Source organism: Augochlora pura, chromosome 5 (genome assembly GCF_028453695.1).
Source record: "Augochlora pura isolate Apur16 chromosome 5, APUR_v2.2.1, whole genome shotgun sequence".
Classification (NCBI taxonomy): domain Eukaryota; kingdom Metazoa; phylum Arthropoda; class Insecta; order Hymenoptera; family Halictidae; genus Augochlora; species Augochlora pura.
The window spans coordinates 2,087,085-2,107,816 of record NC_135776.1 but is presented as its reverse complement, the minus strand read 5'-3'; the positions used below and the strand labels follow the sequence as shown (position 1 = coordinate 2,107,816).

The window sequence follows — 20,732 nt, the reverse complement described above, 5'->3', positions numbered from 1 at the left end:
GCAGGACACGGCCAGCGTCGTAGGCTGGAAGAGCAGGGAACGAAGAAGAGGAGGGAAGATCCATCCACGGAAGAGGGATGTTTATGAAAAGTTAGCTGGTTCAGCGGGAACGAGCGATTCGTCAGCTCCCCGGTTTTGGATCGTTTCGGTTCCCGCCCCGACGAACTCGGCCAGTGGAAACATTGGGAAACCCGAGGAACTCGGTCGCAGCGAGTGCAGCGGGAGCGGAAGAGCTGGCCGGCGGTCGCCATATGCTCGCAATTACGCCGTCCAATCGGGGATTGAAAGCGGCGGGAATCTTTGTCGTTGCGCGTCCAAGTTTCCAGGGTCCGCCTCAACGGTTCGCCGTTTCTCGTGTGCGTGCGCGAGCTCGCTTCTATCCCGTCTCGAATCGAGTCGAGTAGAGGCGAAGCAGCGTCGAGCAGCATCGAATAACGTTGAACACAGCGTCGCGTCGCCTCGAGTAGAGACGAGTCGAGTAAAAGACGCGCGCGCGCACACACACGGCCCCACAGCGGTGGTTGGGTTCAGTTGGATATCGACGTTCGCATGCACAGGGCGCGCAGCCGAAGCTCTCTTCAAGCCAGTAGCAGCGTATTTTGTGGCGAGGGATTCGCGCGCACTCCTAGTTCGTAAACGCACGTTTTGCTGACGGTATTCGCGACGGATAGGACACGCGGCGAGACAGCAGTTCCACCGAAAAAATAGAGATCCGGACCTCCGAAAAAATAGCTGTTCGAAAGAGGAGGGAGGGTCACGGGAGCCGAGCTACATGGCTCCAAGACTCGATCGGTTCTTTCGCCGTCCATGCGCCTTCTGTTCACGTTCGAGCGAGCGCCGCGTCGATCATCGGACCTACGGATCGAAATAATTTTTGGGTGATATGCGGAACGATCGTGTCTACGACTAGTCTACCATCGACGTCTCGAGCGAACGCGTCCACGGAGGAACACGACACAGCGAACTATGCCGACCAGTCTGTATCGCTGAACACTCGAGGCCTATGTCCAACGAGATTCGGAAGACCACCAGCATCTTCGGTAAACGAAAGCGAAGGAAAGAGAGACAAGCGAAGTGGAACGGTGTCGCGGTAACTAGACGGAGAGGTAGATTGACCGTTCGAGGAGCTACCGAAGGAATGCTCCAAGACGACGCTCTTGCCGCGCGACGACGTAAAACGTGAGCTTCCTGCGAGTCGTTCTCAGTGATTTGCTACCTGTGTGTCCGGGCAAACGATCCGACGCTTCGTTCCCCGAGTAGTCGAGGAACCGACTAATGCTCGCACGGACGCGAACGGAAGCCCTCTCGACGCTACCCTGGCACCTACCTTCCTGCGGACCCCGTCGGACCCCTGCGCCCTGTTCGCGCCACCCCCGCGTTCCTATCTCTGCCAACACGCGATCAGGAAGCATTAAAAACCGAAAGGAAACCGGCGGTCGATCCGGTACCTCTTAAACTAGGTCGATCTTCCTAGGATCATCCCGTTTTCGCGAACCGCGCGCAAACGACCAGCCGCACGTATTCGCCGTCGTCGTTCTCGTCGTTCGTTCTTCGCTCTCTCCTTCCGGACGTGCTACGCGCGATTTTTACCGTTCAAACGATCAATCGACACACACTCGAGCACAATAAGAACATTCGGCGAAGCGAGAGCGTGAGCAGGGTGGCAGAATAGCTGTTTGCTGATTACAGGCGAGTAAGCGTCGTCGCGTCTCCCGTTACCGCTCCGTTCGCAAAAAAACGTGACCGGTGGGCTCGCGCGAGAGACCACGAATCGACGAACATTCACCCACACACAAAGAGAGAGAGAGAGAGAGAGAGAGAGAGAGAGACGGACACGCGTTCCTCTCACCACACATGCCTTCCGCGTTATCCTAAGCAAATTTTCTAATTGTGACACCGCTTCCGTCGGGCCGCCTTTCGTCGAACTGCCGTCGAATCGTCGAATCCGTCTTCGTTTCCTCTTGTTGTTGTTGTTGCTGCTGCTGTTGTTGTTCACCGTTGTTGCCGACGCGCGGATAGAACGCGTCGCGAACCGTTCCACTCGCCGATCCGAATATCCAGGAGTGATCCCTGCGCAATCCGATCTCGCCTGAAACGAAACGAGAACCAGAAGAGTCGAAGGGGTTCTGTAAAAGGGTTCGAGGAGATTTCGTGGAAAAGCCGGGGCAAAGACGCGAAGGATGGTAGTGAAGAACGAGACCGCGAGGAACGGGCACGAGCTCGCTCCCTTGAACGAGAACCGTCAGTCAGGCCAGAACGTGACGATCGTCGTGTCCGGTTCGCAGAATGCAGCCGGAAGCCAGGAGTCCAAGGAGGACAATAGGGCGGCATGGAGCGGGAAGATGCAGTTCTTTCTCAGTATCATCGGGTACAGCGTGGGCCTCGGCAACATTTGGAGGTTCCCGTACCTGTGCCAACAAAACGGAGGAGGTAAACGATTCCCTCTACGATTCTCTGTACGCGATTTTACATTATCATTCTCTCTGCTCTCCCGCTACCTTAACATTCCTCCGTACCCTTAACGGCCACTTTTAATCGGCGCTCGATGCTGCCAACCTTTATACTTCAAGCATCGACGGTAAAACGGTCCTCGAGGGTATAAGGGACTCGAAACGCAGCCGATCCAACGATAGAAGTCCTCCGTAGATTTCGAAAGTCGTTCGCTAAGCGAAGCGTCTCTTGGCAGCCGTCGCTTATTATAGCCGTGGTCCTGAAACGGAGAAGCCAAAGGTTAATTAGAAAATTTCAATGTCCCCCTAAGAGGCGACGGTATCGCGGTCGCGTCGCCGGCGTCTACGTAAACGCTGGCCTCTATTTTCGTTGGCCGTGAGCGCCGCTTAAAACTATATATACATATAGTATATGCTTCCGCGTACGATTTCCGAAATTCCGTGGCAGCCAAGTCATCCGCCGGCTAAAAGAAGATATTTCCGCCTCGGAGGGCGCCGCTCCCCCCCCCCCTTCCCCCCCCCCCCCCCTCTTTTTCTACAATCCATCCGGAGGAAATCCAAGAGAAACCCGGACAAAACGATAAAATCCTATCAAATTCGGCCTTGAACCCTGCTGCCGCCGTGGCTGCCATCTTCTTCTCCGCGACCTATACCACACGACGATATCGCGATAACTCGATTACATTCCAACGGAAACGTCGGCGAGGCGGGGACCGCTATTACACGGCACGGTAGAAAAAGAGCGCGTATTCCGCTCAATTCGATATGGAACAAGAGCCTATAGCCGTCAGGATCGTCTTTTGCTTATTGTTAGCTCTTTTCGATAGAAACAGCTGACTAGGCGCCAGAACGACATAAGCTGCGAAAAGACTCTCGACATCCTCGAGTTCCTTTATCGCGAAGAAGATTCCGGATCAGCGATTAGCGAGCGAAGCCGGATTACATACTTCTTGGATAAATGGGACCGGAACAACGGGGACACCCTGTACAATCGTCGAGTATATAGCTCGACCGATCTTGGGGGTGGCTGGAGGCACGGGAGCCCGGGGGCGGGTGGCGAATCTCGATGCGAATGAAATCACGACCGTCATACGTTACGTCATGGACGAGTCGTTAGGTTTACGCGACCGCTAAATCCGAGCACGCCCCCGCGAATTTTCGCCGCGGAAGTTTCCACGGTCGCTCTCGCTCTCTTTCCGCGAAAAGAGGGATAGAGAGAGAGAGAGAGAGAGAGAAAAAGAGAGATGGGTTCCCACTGCGCAGAACCCGCGTCTCCGTTCGCTTCTGGCAAGCTGATCGCGCCAGTGATTCGCTGAAATGACCCCCTATCGATACTCGAGTTGACCGGGTACCCGTGTTTCATCTTGGTCGAGTCCCGGTCTGGACTCACCTCCTTCCCTTCGCCCCCCCTCGACACGAAAAATAGTCCGCCTAGACTACTGTATCGTCTTTCGCGGATATTTCCGACAACCCATTATCCTTCGTTCGAGCGCTTTCTCTCTCTCTCTCCCCGTCGTCGGACCGTTTTATCGTCGCGTACGTCGAATCGACGATACACGGAACGATCAGTGTCGAGAGCGGTGCGCTTGACCCAATCAAACGATCGGGGCAACGTTATCCGCGGAATTGGGCCGCTGAATAATTAAAAAGTACGACCACGGGTGTTAAGAGGCGGTTACGGTTTTTTTGGGAGGGGGGAGGGGGGCGGGTGCTCGGAAAATTCGGGCGAAAACTCGGAATCTATTTCCGGTAGTGGCCGCTCGATAATCGCGCTCGGTCTTGCCTCTGCCCCTTTTCTCGGGGATATCTCGGCTTCTCCGAGGTTTCCGGTTCGCGAATCAATAGCCGTGTACCCCGCGTCGAAATCAAGCAGCCGGAGCCTCCTCAACTTTCAATGGAATTTTCCCCTGTGCCACGCGACACTGTGCACGACGCGGACCGTCGAGGCCGACACGTTCAGAACCGACGCCGACGTCCGACGCGCATCGATCGATTTTTACCATTCTGTCGCACGAGAGGAACAGAGCGAGAGAGAAAAAGAGAGAGAGAGAGAGAGAGAGAGAGCACGGACACGTAACCGTTTAGCATCCGTAACGCGTTGATGACGGGGCTGCGTTCATGAACCGTGCCTTCGCATCGATCCGGAGATGCGACCTCGCGAGTTTTCCAAGAGGAAACGGCGTGTTGCTAAAGACAAAGGAGATCGTTTCCTCGCGGGAAATCGGCACCGCGACGGCGCCGCAACGGAATTATTAAACGCTCGGGGGATTTTACGTTGTATCAATTTAGATTGGGCGCGTCGGCCATGTTGCGGGCCCTTACGCAATGTTGCACGAAAGACCGTGGGTTGCCGTCGCGCCCCGGTTTTCGCGCGCGTTACGGCACGAAACGTAAAAGGCGAGAAAAACCGCTCCGGTGTCTTCGGCAATCGATTCCGCGGATGGAACGCGCGACGTCTTTACTACCCCGATGGCTAGCGTCGTAGCTAGCCTCGACCTTTCCGTATCCGTACAGGAATCTAGCACCCGGCGTCCGGGATCTAAATACTTTAAAGATCCAAAGGTACCAGGGCACGGTAAAACTACTCTTTGGTTTACGATGCTCTCGACTAATCGGAAGGTGGAAAGAGGACGGATTGGTAGCGAAGACGTTCGCAGCGAGACCTTGCTACGAAAGGCCACGGCGACGTTCCGTCGATATTTCGAAAGGACAGAAACGAACACGTACACGTGCGCGTTGAATTGCCACACGCGTAGAGCCGTTGATAACGCTTTTTCTTGAACGCGAGGTGTATGTATAGGCTAGCGTGGACCAAGATTGGAAAGGGTACGTAATACGGCACGGCACGGTACGAGATACGAGGATACGAGGATACGAGTACGTCCGTGTACGTGCACGCGTCACACGATCAATACCGAACCAGACACTCGGGCTGCGGCGGTCGCGAACTAGATTACCACGAAAAAAAAAGAAGGGGGGACCGGAGAAACATTCTCTAAACAGGAATGGAGAGGGAAACAAAGACGAGAGAAAGAGAAAGATTAAAAGGGAACGGTCGCGTATTCATTCGGGTAATAAAGGGTCCGAGGGACAAGAGGATAGCAGTCGGATGGGGGGCCCACGGAACCCCATATTATTTTCCATGAATGAATCCGAGCGAATCGCTTTTGATAAACAAATGAAAGAACGAGTTCTAAGGGGGGGGCCACGGGATTTTTTTTCAGGTGCCTTTCTCATCCCCTTTTTCGTGATGCTAATCCTAGAGGGTGTACCCCTGTTTCTGATCGAGCTGGGCCTCGGTCAACGTATGCGACAGGGTGCCCTAGGCGTGTGGAACACGATACACCCTTGGCTGGGCGGCATCGGCATCGCTTCCTGCATCGTCACCTTCTTCGTCGCTCTATACTACAACGTCATCATCACCTGGTGCTTCTTCTACCTGTTCAACTCGCTCGAGGTGCGTGTCCGACCTTCGCGGTACATACTACTAGCAAAATTGCTGACGAACCGAATAATATCAAATGGAACGTTTAATTCTGCGAGGGTACACTGTCATGCAGACTACAAAAAAATTTTAAATATTTCAACGCTGAACCCACCGTTTCTCGTCTTAAAATTGTTGAATTTGTATAGAATCAATTTGAATATCCTGCGTAAAAGACAGTGTGCCCTTGCAGCATCGAACAAGACACCTCTGGCAACGAAAGATCGAGATTCATGGATCTCTATCGCCAGCGGAAAGCCCCCGAACAGTATTAATTACAATAACGGTATCCAATTTATGTTTCACGCTGCCACTCGATTAGGCCGTCACGATTAAATTTGGCGTAAGTTACTCCACGATTATTATCGTACTGCGGATGTTTATGCAAGCGTCGCGATAAAATAAGCACGGCGGGTTTAATACAATATTGTCTTTGGAAATTGCCGGTGATCGGGCGGCGCGCATAAAGATCCGCAGCAGGTTGTTATTATCGCTCTTCCATATCACGGCGTATGTACGATTGCATGCGGCAAAAGCATCACGTAGAGAGAGAGATTTCCAGTAGGCACTTCTGTCAAGCATGTATCTTTAGAGAGATATCACACGGATGCTTCGAATAGACTCACGTGCTCGACTAAAGGCTTTCACGATTCTTGAGAGAACGGGGGGCTGGATCGGACTCGAACGAGCATATCGTAGAAACTCGTTTGGCCTTACGATTCTCTGTACACCGGTATAATCTGATCGCGCAGAGTCCGTTGCCGTGGGCGAAATGTCCGGAAGTTGACGGGAAACCGGTCGAGGAGTGCGTCAAGAGTTCCGAGACCGCTTACTTCTGGTACAGAACCACCCTGGACGCGGCGCCCTCGATCGAGGACGGTCAGGGGCTCAAGTGGTGGATCGTGCTTTGTCTGCTGTTGAGCTGGATCGTCGTCTTCTTCATCGTGATGAAGGGAATCCAATCCTCGGGAAAGGTAAAGGAACGGGCGGTGCGACTCCGTTTTACATCTTTCTTTTCCTCGCGCGTTTGCTTTTTCGAAGTACCCACGCCTCTCCCACGATCCGTAATCCCGCGGGCGGTCGTGACCGGTCAGAAATTTCGAAAAATACGATTTTTGTATTGCAAGACGTAACGGAACGTCGTCACGGTTCTCGAGCCGAGAGTTACAAGAATATTCGCAAAAATCTCAGGTTTTCCGTTTCCTGACCGGCCGCGACCGCCGCAACAAACTTCTCCACGTAAACGTGGCCATTAGTCAGATACTGTGTCAACGACTTATTTCTTTGCTTGATTTAAAGGTGGTATATTTTACATCCATGTTCCCGTATTTGGTGCTTACTATCTTTTTTATTCGTGGAATAACGTTAAAAGGTGCCAGCGCTGGATTGGCCCATATGTACACGCCAAAGGTAATGGACCGCTCCTACTTCCTCTCATTTAACGATCATTGTTCCGTTCGTCTAATTCGCGTTTTGCTCGACCGTAGATCGGGAAACTGTTAGAGCCGACGGTCTGGCTCGACGCAGCGACGCAGGTTTTTTACAGTTTCGGGCTAGCGTTCGGCTCGCTGATCGCATTCGGTTCGTACAACACCCCGGACAACAACTGCGTCCGGGACGTAATCCTGGTCAGCACTTGTAACGCCTTCACCGCGATTTATGCGAGCGTCGTGATATTCGCCATTCTGGGCTTCAAGGCAATGACGAACGTCGAAAAGTGCCTCGCCAGGTATACGAATCTATATTCAGTCTCAAGGCTTTATCTACCGGAAGCGCTGCAATCCTTGTCGCCGTTAGATATCGATAGCAAATATACATATATCGAAAGAAATCCTACGTTAGAGATACAGTGAAAAAATGGTTCACCAAGGACTGTCAGGGCACTACTGGTGGATAAAGCGTCCTAACATCAATCTCGCCTAACGAGTACCATTTTGCACGCAGCAACAAAGACTTACTATTCGACAATGGATTAATACCGCACCCTAACATCACCATGGAAGAATACGAGGACACTATAAGCAAGCTGAGCACGAATATGCTCAACTTTTCGCTGGCCAGTTGTAGCTTGAGCGAACAGCTGGATAACGTGAGCACTCGACCCTTTTATTGTCAACCCTGGAATGACTACAGCTAGTCTTTCAAAGCTTAACGATAAGAATTCTGATATTAATCAACCTTTTTTCATCGAAGGCCGCCGAAGGAACAGGACTGGCGTTCATAGTGTTCACACAAGCGATCGTTGAGCTGCCCGGCGCGCCTTTTTGGTCCTGCATCTTTTTCATGATGCTGCTTGCCCTCGGTCTGGGCTCTCAGATCGGTATACTGGAGGGCATGCTGTGCGTCATATTTGACATCGACCTGTTCAAACGAATAAAGAAGCAATATATGACAGGTACGGTGGTATACTTCGACTGGTCATTACCATATATACGACACCGAATTTTGATCCTGAACGATCCTGTGTCACAGGGGTGGTTTGCACTATCTGCTTCTTCGTCGGACTGATCTTCTGCACCGGCGCCGGAGAGTACTGGCTGAAGATGTTCGATAGCTTCGCAGGTACCATAGGTCTCGTGATGGTCGCGCTCATGGAAATGCTGTCGGTGGTCTTCATCTACGGTCACGAAAAGTACTATCGATGTTCGATGTGAATTTGCAGGAGACCTTATTTGGACAATTGTTAATTAAACCTTTCCGCAGGTTCACCAAGGACATAGAGGAGATGACAGGGTATAGGCCGGGACCTTACTGGCAAGTTACCTGGCGATTCCTCGCACCCATGATAATGGTCTGCATTCTGGTTTCTAGTATAGTGTCGATGTTCTTAAAAAAACCTCAGTATTCGGCGTGGGATGCCGCCAAGGTCAGTATATACAGTAAACAGTAACTCCACTTAGAATAATTCCTGTAGAGCTAGTTCTAATGATTTCTTCTGGAATCTCAGGGCATGGCTGTGCCCACCAATTATCCAAGCTGGGTGCTGGCCATTGCGGCGGTGATTATATTTGCGGGCATCGCGCCAATACCGATAGTATTTCTTCTGAGGCGGTTCCAATGCGTCAAGCTTGACGTGGATATCCATCAGGGCAGTATACGACGCATCGACACGACGGTCTCTACCAAGGAAATGATGGGCGACGTCGATGTGAGTCGAGCCAAAAAAAAAGACTACCTTCGCTCCGTATTCGTTTCACCAACATCGATCACGGGATCTTTTCATCAGATATACGGTTATTTTCGCTCGACGAGCACCGCCAATTAACCCCTTGAACGGAAATGACGAGTCCAGCTGGTCATAAACTTTCCTGAACAAACTGGCAATGACGAGCTGGACTCGCTAGAAATTATTGAGGTTTGATACTTTTTATGAGAGCAGTGTCTGTAAGTCATATCGAGTCTATTGCTTTGATATACTTGTGTGCATGCTTCCTAGTTACCGTTAGAATGTAATTTGTATAAATTACTTAAATCGATTTCGTCGAAATTAGTTTAAAAAAACAAAAAGAAAACTAAAAAATAACTAAGAAAATTAAATCGTCTGCCAAAGCAGTGCTGACTGAAAATAAATTGTTGTTCAAGGGGTTAATGTCGCTCGGGATGACTCGGTAAACAGTACTCGCGCTGTCCAGTCGTTGTTTAAACATATTCAAGCCACTTTATCTAGCTGTGCCCTTGAGCGAAAATAGCTATATTTTTACATGGTTGTGTCGATATCGCGAGACAGCGAGTCCAAGAAAATCGCGAATACCGGTTCATTTACTTGCTGTATCGTTGCCTTTCAACCCTCGGATGGTAGAGGTCCTTCAGGATTCAATAATCAACTGGGTACTGCGGCTATCGGAGGGTTGACGATGTATTTCTGCTTCCTTTCCCTATGTCACACGGCTTCTGTGTCTCTACTAAAGGGATCCTACAAGTAAAAAGTATGCTAACTGATCCATCTGTGTAGAGGAATCGTGTCATGTCGCTGTTGTACTTTTGTATTCTCCATGATTTCACAAACACAGCCGTCACCGATCGACACACACTTATCGGCAATGACGATAGAACCGCGGCCGAACATTTTGATCTCGGTTCTGTCGCTATTGCCGAACATGTTCTTCTCCGGCGCAAGCTATCGAGGGACACACGAAGCACGCTCATCAGCTAGCTTAGAGTAGCAATCATGGTAAAATGACTCGGTCGAACGGATGCACCGCGAGTTCACGAATGGTCTGCGACGCTGACTCGGGTGGTCGACGAGGGGATCCGGGGGGTCTATCGGTGGTACGGACTCATGGAAGTCTTTTTACGAAATGGTTCCCTTGCCGAACACCTGGTGGATTGGTGGTAGCAACAAGAAGTGCTCGAGGCGCGTCTTTTCGGCGCGGACGAGCGCAAAGGTGATTCACGTTGGACGTACCCGCAGTTATAGGTAACCGTCCGATCAGTGTGCGGTAACGTCGATTAAATCGCTTCTTCCGTAGCTACCCTACACACGTGAGTCCGTAGAACATACTACGTATTACGGAATGCCTTGTAGCTTCTGTATGTGCGCGCTTCGCACTATCGTTCGCACGTAGAGAGAGCTTCAGCGTTTCGGAGAGGCAGACGTTCTTGGCGCAGCTGGGGTGTGTCACCTGCAAGATTAATACGGGATAGAGAGAGAATGATAGGAAGCAAGAGATAGAGAGAATGATATAGAGAGAAAGAGGCAGAGTAGCAGAGGAGTAACAAGAGATAAACAATCGAGCTTCCAGCTTTCAAGTTCTCGCCGGCACCGCGCCTGTACTGTTCTCTCACATGGCTAAACGCTAGCTCGGCCTCGTTCCGAAGCGATCTCACGCCCTAGACTTTGTAGCTGAGTTTGTTCTTTTCCACGGATCGATCGGTCTGAAACAAAAGGAAGAAGTTCTGGTTCAGGGTTAATCGATCATCTGATTTTCTAGCTGGACGAGTACCACGACAGGCTCGAGGACTTCCCGGAGGAGGACGAGGACATAAACAGCGACGACGACAACAACAGCGCGCCGCCGATCACGAAGATCGTGTCGAACAAGCTGCAGGGGAAACCGTTCAAGATGGAGGTGATGGACTTCTGAGCCGGCGAACCGAGTCGGCGGGTCCGCAGTCTCCTTTCGCGCCGTGGCCAGCAGCGATCGGCGGAAATCGGATGATAGAAAGATCGACGTGAAATGATGACGCACGCGCGAACCGATCGCGATCGAGCGCTAGTACAAAACGACAGGCAGCCAGGATATCGGCACGGGATCGGCGCTCTGTTCCGAAAGCAATATACTTCACCTTCCGAATGCCGACTAATGGGGGGAAGGCGATAGATGAACGAAGAGAATCTTGTAATTCAGAGAATAAGATTACGCGAGAAAACCACACGGCGGCAAAGCAGAGAACGCACGCGCGCGCGCGCGCGCGTTCATTAATTAACAGATCAGGGGGGAGTGCGTTCGCACGGCTCAGTATCGTCGATTCGTTTGCTCAATTATAGGCGAGACGCGACACGTTTCCAACCGGCCTGAACATCATCCACGGTTCGTTCATTCGCGATTCGCTCGGGTACGATCGTTACAGGACATGTCGTTTCTTCGATTTACAATTAGAGCGATCCCTTGCCGTACCTCCGCTGCTTCTAGACTTTCGTCGGAGACACATTTCTGTGCATGCTATCTCTGTCTACATTCGTACGGCAAGCGGTTACATTTCGGTTGAAAAAAAAACATCGAGAAGTGTCCCTCGTTCTTTCTTTGTCAAGGAATGTAGTCTGCGTTCATGTCACGATGATAACGACACGTTTCGCTCGGTCTTCCGCGTTGTCCCGATTCAGTAGCCCAAGATAAACAGGATGCAACAGCGTCGGGGCTTGAATAGCCGCAGCGGAACCGAAAGAAATCGGACGAGTTCGTTGCGGCTCTCCCGGCCCCGGTCCCACCGTCGGAAGATCGACTTGTGGACGGTGCCCAACGTTCCTAACTGCTTCCAAACCTCAGGGGTAACAGAGACGTCAGGAGAGGTTGTGCGAGCCGCGAAAAAAAAAACAAAGCTAGAGGCGAACTCGCCTGCTCGTCTAATAGCGTTGTACGAGTAGGGCATAGCGCGTACGATAGGCGGTATCTTGTTGCGACTACGTATTCGTAGTGATAGTCGGTGGAGGCGGTACAGTGTGCGATCGCCAACTCATCCTTCAAAAATATTTCACCCCTCTCCGACGATCCGCTGCTCCCTTCAGTCACCTGCAATATATTCCAATACATAATGCGTTTCGCGACGATTCCGACAAAACTAAATGAAAACAATACGTGAAATATTTTTGAGCGACGGCGCGTGGACGTCGATGGAACCTCGGGGAATTTCTTTGTAGCTTGCTTGCTTTTAGGAAAGGGGAGCTCGGGCGAATTTCTTAGATACGGTTTCTACAAAAGGCAACCAAACAAAAGAACGTTATATACACATACTTACATAGTTCTATATATAGTTTGATCACGTCGGGCTTTCAGACGAACAGCAATTTGTTCTAGACGTGTAGTTACATCGGTTATCGATCTTGTTACGGTAAAAAAACGCCGCGTAAAATCACTTTAGCTCCCGATCGATTCCACGAACGGAGCACACTGTACGCCGTCCTCGTCCACTGAGTACTTCCGACTCGCTAGAAAACCAAAACAAAAATAAAAAAAAAAAACAGTACAGAAAACCCGATTACTTAATGGCGATGGTAGAGACCGCGAAAAGTTCCGTCGATCGACGGTCGCGTTCCCCGAGTGACGGGGGAGCGCAGTCGATGCCGGATCGCGGAATTTTGATCGCCGTACTTAAACGAGAACGAACAAAGGCGTGACGAACGAAGGAGGTCTTCGGCTATTTTCCCAGAGCGGACGTCCGTCGTTCGACATAACCGGAAACCGAAATGATACCTTAAACTCGCCGCGAGTCAACTGTTTTACAGTCCTTGTCGAACGTCGTTGCGCTCTGTTTCGATATCTATGCGAGAACATTATTGTTTATACCCTAAACTACTGTAAAAAGATGCTACTAAAACTAAGAGTTACCGAACTGCGTTTTACTTGTGCGAAAGAAACACACTCCTTCACCGAGACACTGACGCCGGAACTGTCGAGCACCGAACGCGACCGGCTTGAAATTTCTATTAGATACAATTAGACAGCGACCATCGAGAATATACGTGAAATTTGGTTACAGGATACATATTTAATTAACAGATCGATGTGACCGGTAACTGTCATCGAAAACATCATTAGAATCTCGGTAATTATAAAACAAGGTATTGGTGATCCGCCATTTTGTCGGGTTCGATGGTTCCAGCGTTAAGCACGACGAACGGCGTTTTCGCTGTCGCTCGAAAGTTGATTTTCATTTTCAGATTTTACAGTTCTAGAGTTTTCGAACGATAGCGGAAGTGCCCCAGCGTCGATAGGCAGCAAAGCGTTCGAAGTTCAGTTCCTCGAGTATTCGTTTCGAACGAATAAACGAGTTCGTGAAAAAGTGGGGAGGGGGAGACCAAGAACACGGCCACGATGTTCCCGAATTGCCGTCGAGCACGACGCGCGTTCGCGCGAACGAAGTCCAAAAATTACTTGCGACCGACAGGGTCGCATGTCCCGTCCTAACGATCAAGAAAATGACGACGGCGACGACGACAATGACTACACTTGAAGAAACGCTATATTTTTTTGGCAGCACGAATGCTCGGACTATGTACTCGGAACCGTGTTCTTTTGCCATTCCGTATCCGTTTGTTTCGCCGGACAAGGGAACGAAGCACGACCGCTGCCGCGTTCGTAGACTTTAAAACGCATAGATCGTATAGATAGCGGTGTATTGTATACACGAGTATCCAGAAAAAAACGTTTAAATTGTAGCAGCCGTAGAACTGCAACAAATTCTCTTGCCGTGCAACATTGTAGCATGTTGCTATACGTGCGGTCGGAGACCCGGCGAGGGCATACGCACCGGAGGCACGAGACGTCCGGTCGGCGTTTCTTAACCAAGAGACGATCGGGCGCGAATCCGAGAAACGCGGGCGAAAAGCTCGGCCACTTGGTCGTCAGCTCGCGTCGAGTCCGGTCCTTACACGCGCTAATTAAAAATAATAAAGTTTCCTTTTGAACACGCAGAGTGTGATAGAAGAGTGGTTATTGACCCCCTACCACCTCAAAATAAAAGCTTATTTATTGCCGAGTAAGACGGTGTAGAACAAGATCATTTGAAACGATAACGATCGATCGATGTCCCGATATCCGTTAGCAATTTATACAACGGTCAGATAAGTTCCTAGGAAATACAACGATTTGGAAACAAATTACAGGAAAGAGGGTTTAACCATAACGTCACCGCATAGACAACCGCTTATCGGCATAGATAACGGTCTTCAAAGTGATACGATACAGTCAGACTATTCGCATAGTGCCTACTTGTGGTGGCGCGGTGGAATCTTATCAAAAAGATTCGAAGTGGGCTAACGATAAAGCGACGCGCTTCAAAGGTATCGCTCGTCGCGTACCGAGCAATTTGCTTTTACTCGTGGACAGTGCTTGATCGGCCCGCGACAATGGAAAAGCGATTAGCTAACGGAGATCGGCCGGCGATCGGTCGGGAAGCCGAACAACGATTAGTCAACACCGAGAAGGACGCGTTTCTAGTCAAGTATCGGAATCAGTTCTACAATATCCGCGAATTTATCAGGTACCATCCCGGTGGAAAACGCGTGCTTGGTCATTTTGAAAATCGAAGCCTCGACAAGGCTTTTATCGAGAATCCACACTCCAAGGCGGCCCACCACCTGTTCGAGGACTTCAAGGTGGAGGCGAAGGAAAAATACCAGGAATACGAAGTGAGTGATCGGTTCTGGATCATGTCCGTGTTTTTGTACGACCCTCTTTTCCTCGAATTTGATCTGCGTTGATCCGTCCGCGAAACTCGTGGTCATTTTTTCCTCCTAACATCGTGGATAGCCGGGTTCTTGTGTAGATAATCTTCTCGGAAAAGTATTCATGTTAACATCCGCAGCACGACGATAAGTATTGAAAAGTTTGTAATACCAGCTTTTTCGCGGAAGGTCGTCCCGCGTTATCATGTTAATCAAACCTTGAAACAGATCGCACTTCCTCAGAGGTTTTCGGCTAATATTCTATCCCAAGTCAGGATTTCGTTAAGCCCCGCGCAAACACACGCGAATTCGTTTCTCATCGTGATTTATACATTGGTCGTTCCACAAACGCAACGTTTTTGCAAATCAAGCTATCTATCTATCTAATGCTCGATCGATTGTTAATCTTTACGTTGTGGTGAAACTTGCGAAAGCTGATACTTCGTTTCTTTCTCCATATTTATCATCCTCGCAACGCAACACTTCATTCAACATCCCTTATCGTCTAAGAAATTCCTGTAAAACAACAATAATAACAATCTTTATTGCATAACGTAGTAAACTGATAGAGAAGTAATAAAATTGGTTCTACGATCTCCTTGTTAGTCTTCATAATCGGTCTACAAATACAACGGACTTTGACCCTTTGAAGGAAAAAGGACTTTTGACCTTTAACAAACATTGTCGATCACTCCTCGTCGTTTCATTTGATAGGACCTGATCGATTGGGACTCGTCTATTCTCAGCCAAGTAGGAGATTTGGGAAATCGATACTGGGAATGGGTGAACCTGCCGGTGAACCGTGAGATCCGAATGTTCAAGTCGAGTATCCTGGAGTCAATATCGATCACACCGTGGTACTTGGTGCCAATCGTGTGGATCCCGGTGTGTATCTATTTTCTTCGATACGGCGTCACGACCATGGCCGGCCATTACTTTGGTAATTACTATTTTTGTTGTATCTGATTTCCCCGCTCATAAATATCTTATCTCTTACGTTTTACATACGATACGAGTGTAAATACTCGACGCTTATAATTGATGTTGCACAATCGCGACGTTACTTGGAAATTTCACGTTTCCGTGTTAAGTTCCTCGAGATCTTGGAGAACGACCGGCTGCAGTGATATCCGCAAGAAACGGAAACAATCATTACTAGATAACAATAGGAACGATAGACGCCATCGTTTGCCGTTCTCTTTGTTCCAGGACACGCGCTGGTCGACGCTTTTATCTCATACGTGTTCGGTATTTTGTTATGGACTATATTAGAGTATGTGCTTCACCGGAAGTTGTTTCATTTTAAACCGCCAGCCACGTCGAAGCTACTCATCTGCTTGCACTTTATACTTCATGGGGTCCACCACAAAGTATGTACAAAGGTCTACAAATTAAATCTTATGTCATTCTTTAACCACAGAAATAAAAGGAAAACTAGCCTTTTAATTTCTTTTTTAAGGCTCCCTTCGACAACAGGAGACTAGTGTTTCCGCCAGTGGTCGGCCTGCTCATGGCTAAGTTACTATGGAGCATTTACCAAGCATCGTTTCCTTCGTCAGTGGTTTATTTTATTGCCGCCGGTACTACAACAGGTACTTCTCGCCGACTTATTTGCATCTAATATATAAGTTACCGTGTCTAATACATACAAGTTAATTTTGTTCACAGGGTATCTTTGTTACGACTTAATTCATTATTATTTACATCACGGCGCGCCGAAAAGCGGGAGCTATCTCTACATCATGAAAAGAAATCACAATTATCATCATTTTTCGCATCACGAGCTAGGTAATGATCCGTTTACCTTTAAACGCCGCTCTAACCGTCTTGGAATGCTAATACTTGTCCCTTTAGGTTTCGGTATCAGCAGCAAACTATGGGACTATGCGTTTGGAACAAGCATTTATCTCCGACAATTAACAAAACCCATAGAATGGTGAACACCGCGTCACGGGTGATTGTAAATTATCTATACAGTATTTGCTTCTCCTCATTGATCTCGGTGTTTGTCCGGTGGACAATACTTTAAGTACAAAACAAGGAACAGAAAAATGCACATAAATAAAGGGCAGAACGAGATCTCGGTAAGAGAGCAAAAAAAAGAGAGAGATAAACGATACAAACGACCCATGCTCTTGCATTGACATACCATTAAGTATTAAGTACTGAACAAAAGGGACCAGTAGACTTCAGTTGCCATACAATAAATATAAATACGATTATGGTGCATCAACCTTGATGTTCTTTCTACCCATACTTAGCTGTGGGAAAGTACTCTTATTCGTGGGAGGATTCAGTCTGGAGGATAAATGAACGAACGCTTCTAACAAGCTAGTCCTGTCCATGACATTCACTTCGTAGTGTTTCAGCTTTTCTCTGGTGCACCAGTTGGCCGCTTTGCTTGCAGTGTTCTCCAAACTGTGGGCCTCCTCTTCCTTAGTCCGATTGCCGACAACAAGAACTGTTATCTCTTTCTTATCCTTGTTCCGGTCTATGTCTTTCTTCAATGGAAATAGCACATCCAAGGACTCTGGTTTGGCCGTATCATAAACCAGAACGTATCCATCCGCGAAACCAAGATAATGTCGCGGCAGCTGTTGATTATTTGCATTGTTTTGCAGAGATTCCAGTCCAGCTGTGTCGTAAAATCGTACTTTTTCTTTAGTGCCGCGATCCGTTTCTATGTTCGCAACGTATATGTCCTCGATAGTAGGATGTATTTCCTGTTGTATACATTCATATTTTATGTAAACGAAAATTAAATATACATCTCTAGTAATTTTATTATATATTAATAATGTATGAACGCGTTCACTTGCGAAAAATTTGAAATGAACATAACCTCTAAACGCTTACTGTTTTGGCGCTGATGCTTCCGTAAATAAGTTGCTCCAACAATGCTGTTTTTCCTACTCCTTTCATCCCGCAAACAACTACTTTCGTTGTTTTTCCCATATTCGATTCTTGTACTATGATAACACTCTTCGCCTATTGTTTACGCGCATGTAAATGTCAAAAGTAACACATGCAGATGGAAAAATGACACTTCTTCTACGAGTCGGTAAGGTCAACACAGACTCGCGAGTCTAGTAACTCGATAGTGACCAACGTGCTTCTAGGGAAAAAATGTTACCTCTGATCTAATATTAATATTCATCTCATTCGGTTTATTTAATTTACAAATTCTCTTGGTAGCTTAAAAATATCGAATCTGGTAATTGATATTTTCCACTATTTATGCAGACGTATAGATTGTTTATACGTAATTATTTCTTACTTTTCGTCTTACTGTCAGTGTGCAGTCATTGAAAAATGTCTAACCGGTCAGTGAAAAACTAAATTGGAATGATTCAAGCAAAGCTGTTATAAACGATTCTAACAAACAGTGGCAGCATTTACTTTTGCATTATTAAAATACCTTCACTATTTAATCATAGTGTTTTGTCTAAATACTTTTAAAATATGTTACACTCCCTCTTTTACCCGCCACGTTGCTCCCCCCTTTCAAGCAGTTTATGTACAAAATTTACATTTTTTCGATATTCTACCGTCATTGTGTGATTCAATCTCCTCACAATTAAACTTTAATAATCGTTTGCATTTCCAATTTTGTACACATCCATGCATAGTGCCCCAAAATTTAAATGTTGGTAAACTTTTTAGCGATAGAAGTGCATGCATAAATCTTTCTGCACCTTAAAGTTCATAGAAATCAATTAGAAATAGATATCTTTCCAAGATATCTACATTGATGATGGAACTAGACGAACCAAAGCACATCTCCATTTCAAATTTGATCTGTACCACGCTGCTTTCTCACGTGGAACTTACTATAATCTATAGTTCAGATCCTTCTTTCACTTGTTCTTCAGACTTCGAATCATCAGCCAGAAGAGCATTCAAGTCTATATCTTGAAAGTTTATAGAATGTTGACTGGATCCTGAAGCAATAAACAGTATATGCATTGTACATGTATAATGAAAACTAAAACCATAGAAGGCTGTGTACACATACCAGCATGCGCAAGAAAAAGATCCTTCAAAAATCCAAGTTCTTTGGTGAGCATTTTAATTTTTTCTTCGAGCAACTCATTCTCTGTTTTCAACTGATTCACACGTTCTAAAGTCTGTTGAGTGCGTAATTTGCTTTTAACTCTAGAACGTTTTACAGCCTGCAACAATACCATGAAGTTATATAAAACAGTATTAGTATATAATAATTGATTTTTATAATCCACAGAAGATAAATTAAATTTCTTCACCTGATTATTTCGGTCCCTCCTCCTTCGATAATCTTCGTCATCCTCCTCCTCGGAAACTTGCCGCTTCTTTTTGTTTTCCTTATTTTTAGGAGCCATCTAAACATAATATTCGGTATTACACTACCGCTCAAATCTACACCGCATTGATAATTAGCGATTGATTTATTTATGTAATACCGTTCTCTGTGTTGTTTTTAATCACTTTTTATCATAATGTTTATGCAGGAGCTCGTGCAATATACGTCAAAACTACAGTAATGGGTCCTACTTCTACACACTTTTCGTGCTCCCTAAGTTGGCTCGCACATCCCCACCATTTTACTGCTCATCCAACTCTGCGCAAGCACCGTAGAAAGAGAACGAGAGACGATGAAAAGAAAGAGGACGATAACCGTCAAATTCTATATGTGTTTGTGTACATGGATAGGAAACCTAGGTTTCTTTCACTTTGTCGTGCTTGCTGCTCAAATTCCCGCGCATTTGTTCGATTAGCGCCATCTGAGGCATGCGTTGTGAAATTGTATTTGTAAAGGAGCTTCCAACTTTGAAAAAAAATGAGATTATAATGTCAACATATTAATTATAAAAATTAACAAATTCTCAGATTCGATGGAACAGGTTTTCCCGTTGTCCAATCGATTTCAACTTTTGCACAAGGTAGTTTTTCATCTAATGTCATAATTCTGTAGTTTATTAGTTGAAGCTTCTTTAAAAATCGAATTTCGTGCCACTGATGGCGCGCCAATAGAACAGATGCGCAAAAAAGAGTAAGACCGCAAGTAAGGCGGAGCGAGACAAGCTACATCGTTCGTCAGTGTGACTTGCTCCGCATGTAGTTGTGTTGATTTCATGTCCTCGTGCTCACTCGCTGTTTTCCCTCTTTTTCTTTGACTGTGATAGCATTGTATCGCAAGTAAATCGTCCACCAATCAGAGCAAACAAAATTTCTACGGTGACCCTCGCTAGCGGATCGAGCTGCAACGCAGAGGTGGCAGTAGTAGTACTCATTACTGCACATCTGTATGTGTATCCAATAATGCAACGCATAAGTCACGGTCAATGTTTTTGCAGCGCGTAGTATGATTTGAACGTTTACGATACTGATTAAAAAACACCGTGAAATGTCGAGAGACGTCGTATTTTATATGCAGCAATTTCACTTACCTCGTACGTTTCACAAATGTCCATACATTTCCGATTCGGTATTTCCGTGGGAATCCTCGAGATTAACAGTTCTACACTTACAATTAGTAAACCACCATGCGTGACACAGTAGAATATAATTCAGTTACGTTCTGTAGATGATGAAATGCTATTTAAAGCGAGGTTGCAGTTGCAGGTGATCTGCGATGTGGCGACACCTTCCTGGCCCGTAATGGCCGCCAGAGGGGTCAGGAATTTTCATTCTCAAATCTCAACAATACGAACCTATTAACACGAAAATTATCATAATCTGTCAACATTCAATCAAATCACAAACATGTTTATCTTTCTAGCTTATATGTCTAAGCAAATACAATTTGAATCTCGCATAAGCTGTACAAAAGTGATAGAAAATATGTAATTTGAATTCATTTTGAATTCGCGCCCGATTGAAAACTGCGTACGATGCGTCATCGAGTGACGTATCCCATTATACGATTCGTGGAGGG

The 20,732-nt window shown here is 47.3% G+C and overlaps 4 protein-coding genes across 9 annotated transcripts; 2 read left to right on the top strand and 2 right to left on the bottom strand.

The window, feature by feature from the left end:
• The first annotated feature begins 381 nt into the window (after positions 1–381).
• Positions 382–14,065, top strand: LOC144470356 (sodium- and chloride-dependent transporter XTRP3). Of its 3 annotated transcripts, XR_013494100.1 has the most exons (13): positions 382–2,430; positions 5,675–5,907; positions 6,257–6,277; positions 6,687–6,908; positions 7,234–7,344; positions 7,422–7,663; positions 7,879–8,023; positions 8,128–8,329; positions 8,407–8,566; positions 8,638–8,800; positions 8,882–9,082; positions 10,346–10,416; positions 10,866–10,997. XR_013494100.1 is itself a non-coding variant. In XM_078181382.1 (12 exons), the coding sequence occupies exons 1-12, from the start codon at positions 2,181–2,183 to the stop codon at positions 11,016–11,018; spliced, it is 2,103 nt and encodes a 700-aa protein (XP_078037508.1). In that variant the 5' UTR covers positions 388–2,180; the 3' UTR covers positions 11,019–14,065. The 3 variants fall into 3 exon arrangements, 2 of the variants coding, with proteins under 2 accessions (XP_078037509.1, XP_078037508.1); XM_078181382.1 differs by lacking the exon at positions 10,346–10,416 and having other exon boundaries at positions 388–2,430; positions 10,866–14,065; XM_078181383.1 differs by lacking the exons at positions 6,257–6,277; positions 10,346–10,416 and having other exon boundaries at positions 386–2,430; positions 10,866–14,065.
• Positions 14,066–14,232: 167 nt separating this feature from the next.
• On the top strand, positions 14,233–16,811 carry Fa2h (Fatty acid 2-hydroxylase). Of its 2 annotated transcripts, XM_078181386.1 has the most exons (6): positions 14,233–14,782; positions 15,533–15,758; positions 16,028–16,188; positions 16,278–16,410; positions 16,487–16,606; positions 16,673–16,811. In XM_078181386.1, exons 1-6 carry the CDS (start codon positions 14,501–14,503, stop codon positions 16,756–16,758), a joined length of 1,008 nt encoding a protein of 335 aa, XP_078037512.1. In that variant the 5' UTR covers positions 14,233–14,500; the 3' UTR covers positions 16,759–16,811. The 2 variants fall into 2 exon arrangements, with proteins under 2 accessions (XP_078037512.1, XP_078037511.1); XM_078181385.1 differs by having other exon boundaries at positions 16,487–16,775.
• Kappab-ras (NFKB inhibitor interacting Ras like 1) lies at positions 16,670–17,803 on the bottom strand. 2 transcript variants are annotated; one of them, XR_013494101.1, is made up of 3 exons: positions 17,675–17,803; positions 16,968–17,541; positions 16,670–16,841 (listed from the first exon to the last, which is right to left on the bottom strand). XR_013494101.1 is itself a non-coding variant. In XM_078181388.1 (2 exons), exons 1-2 carry the CDS (start codon positions 17,771–17,773, stop codon positions 17,038–17,040), a joined length of 603 nt encoding a protein of 200 aa, XP_078037514.1. In that variant the 5' UTR covers positions 17,774–17,803; the 3' UTR covers positions 16,670–17,037. The 2 variants fall into 2 exon arrangements, 1 of the variants encoding a protein (XP_078037514.1); XM_078181388.1 differs by having other exon boundaries at positions 16,670–17,541.
• A 570-nt stretch (positions 17,804–18,373) lies between these two features.
• On the bottom strand, positions 18,374–20,450 carry Irbp18 (Inverted repeat binding protein 18 kDa). Of its 2 annotated transcripts, XM_078181390.1 has the most exons (6): positions 20,245–20,450; positions 19,528–20,055; positions 19,258–19,415; positions 19,081–19,176; positions 18,834–18,990; positions 18,620–18,759 (listed from the first exon to the last, which is right to left on the bottom strand). In XM_078181390.1, exons 4-6 carry the CDS (start codon positions 19,174–19,176, stop codon positions 18,656–18,658), a joined length of 357 nt encoding a protein of 118 aa, XP_078037516.1. In that variant the 5' UTR covers positions 19,258–19,415; positions 19,528–20,055; positions 20,245–20,450; the 3' UTR covers positions 18,620–18,655. The 2 variants fall into 2 exon arrangements, with proteins under 2 accessions (XP_078037515.1, XP_078037516.1); XM_078181389.1 differs by lacking the exons at positions 19,258–19,415; positions 19,528–20,055 and adding an exon at positions 18,374–18,513 and having other exon boundaries at positions 18,589–18,759.
• Between the last annotated feature and the right edge of the window lie 282 nt (positions 20,451–20,732).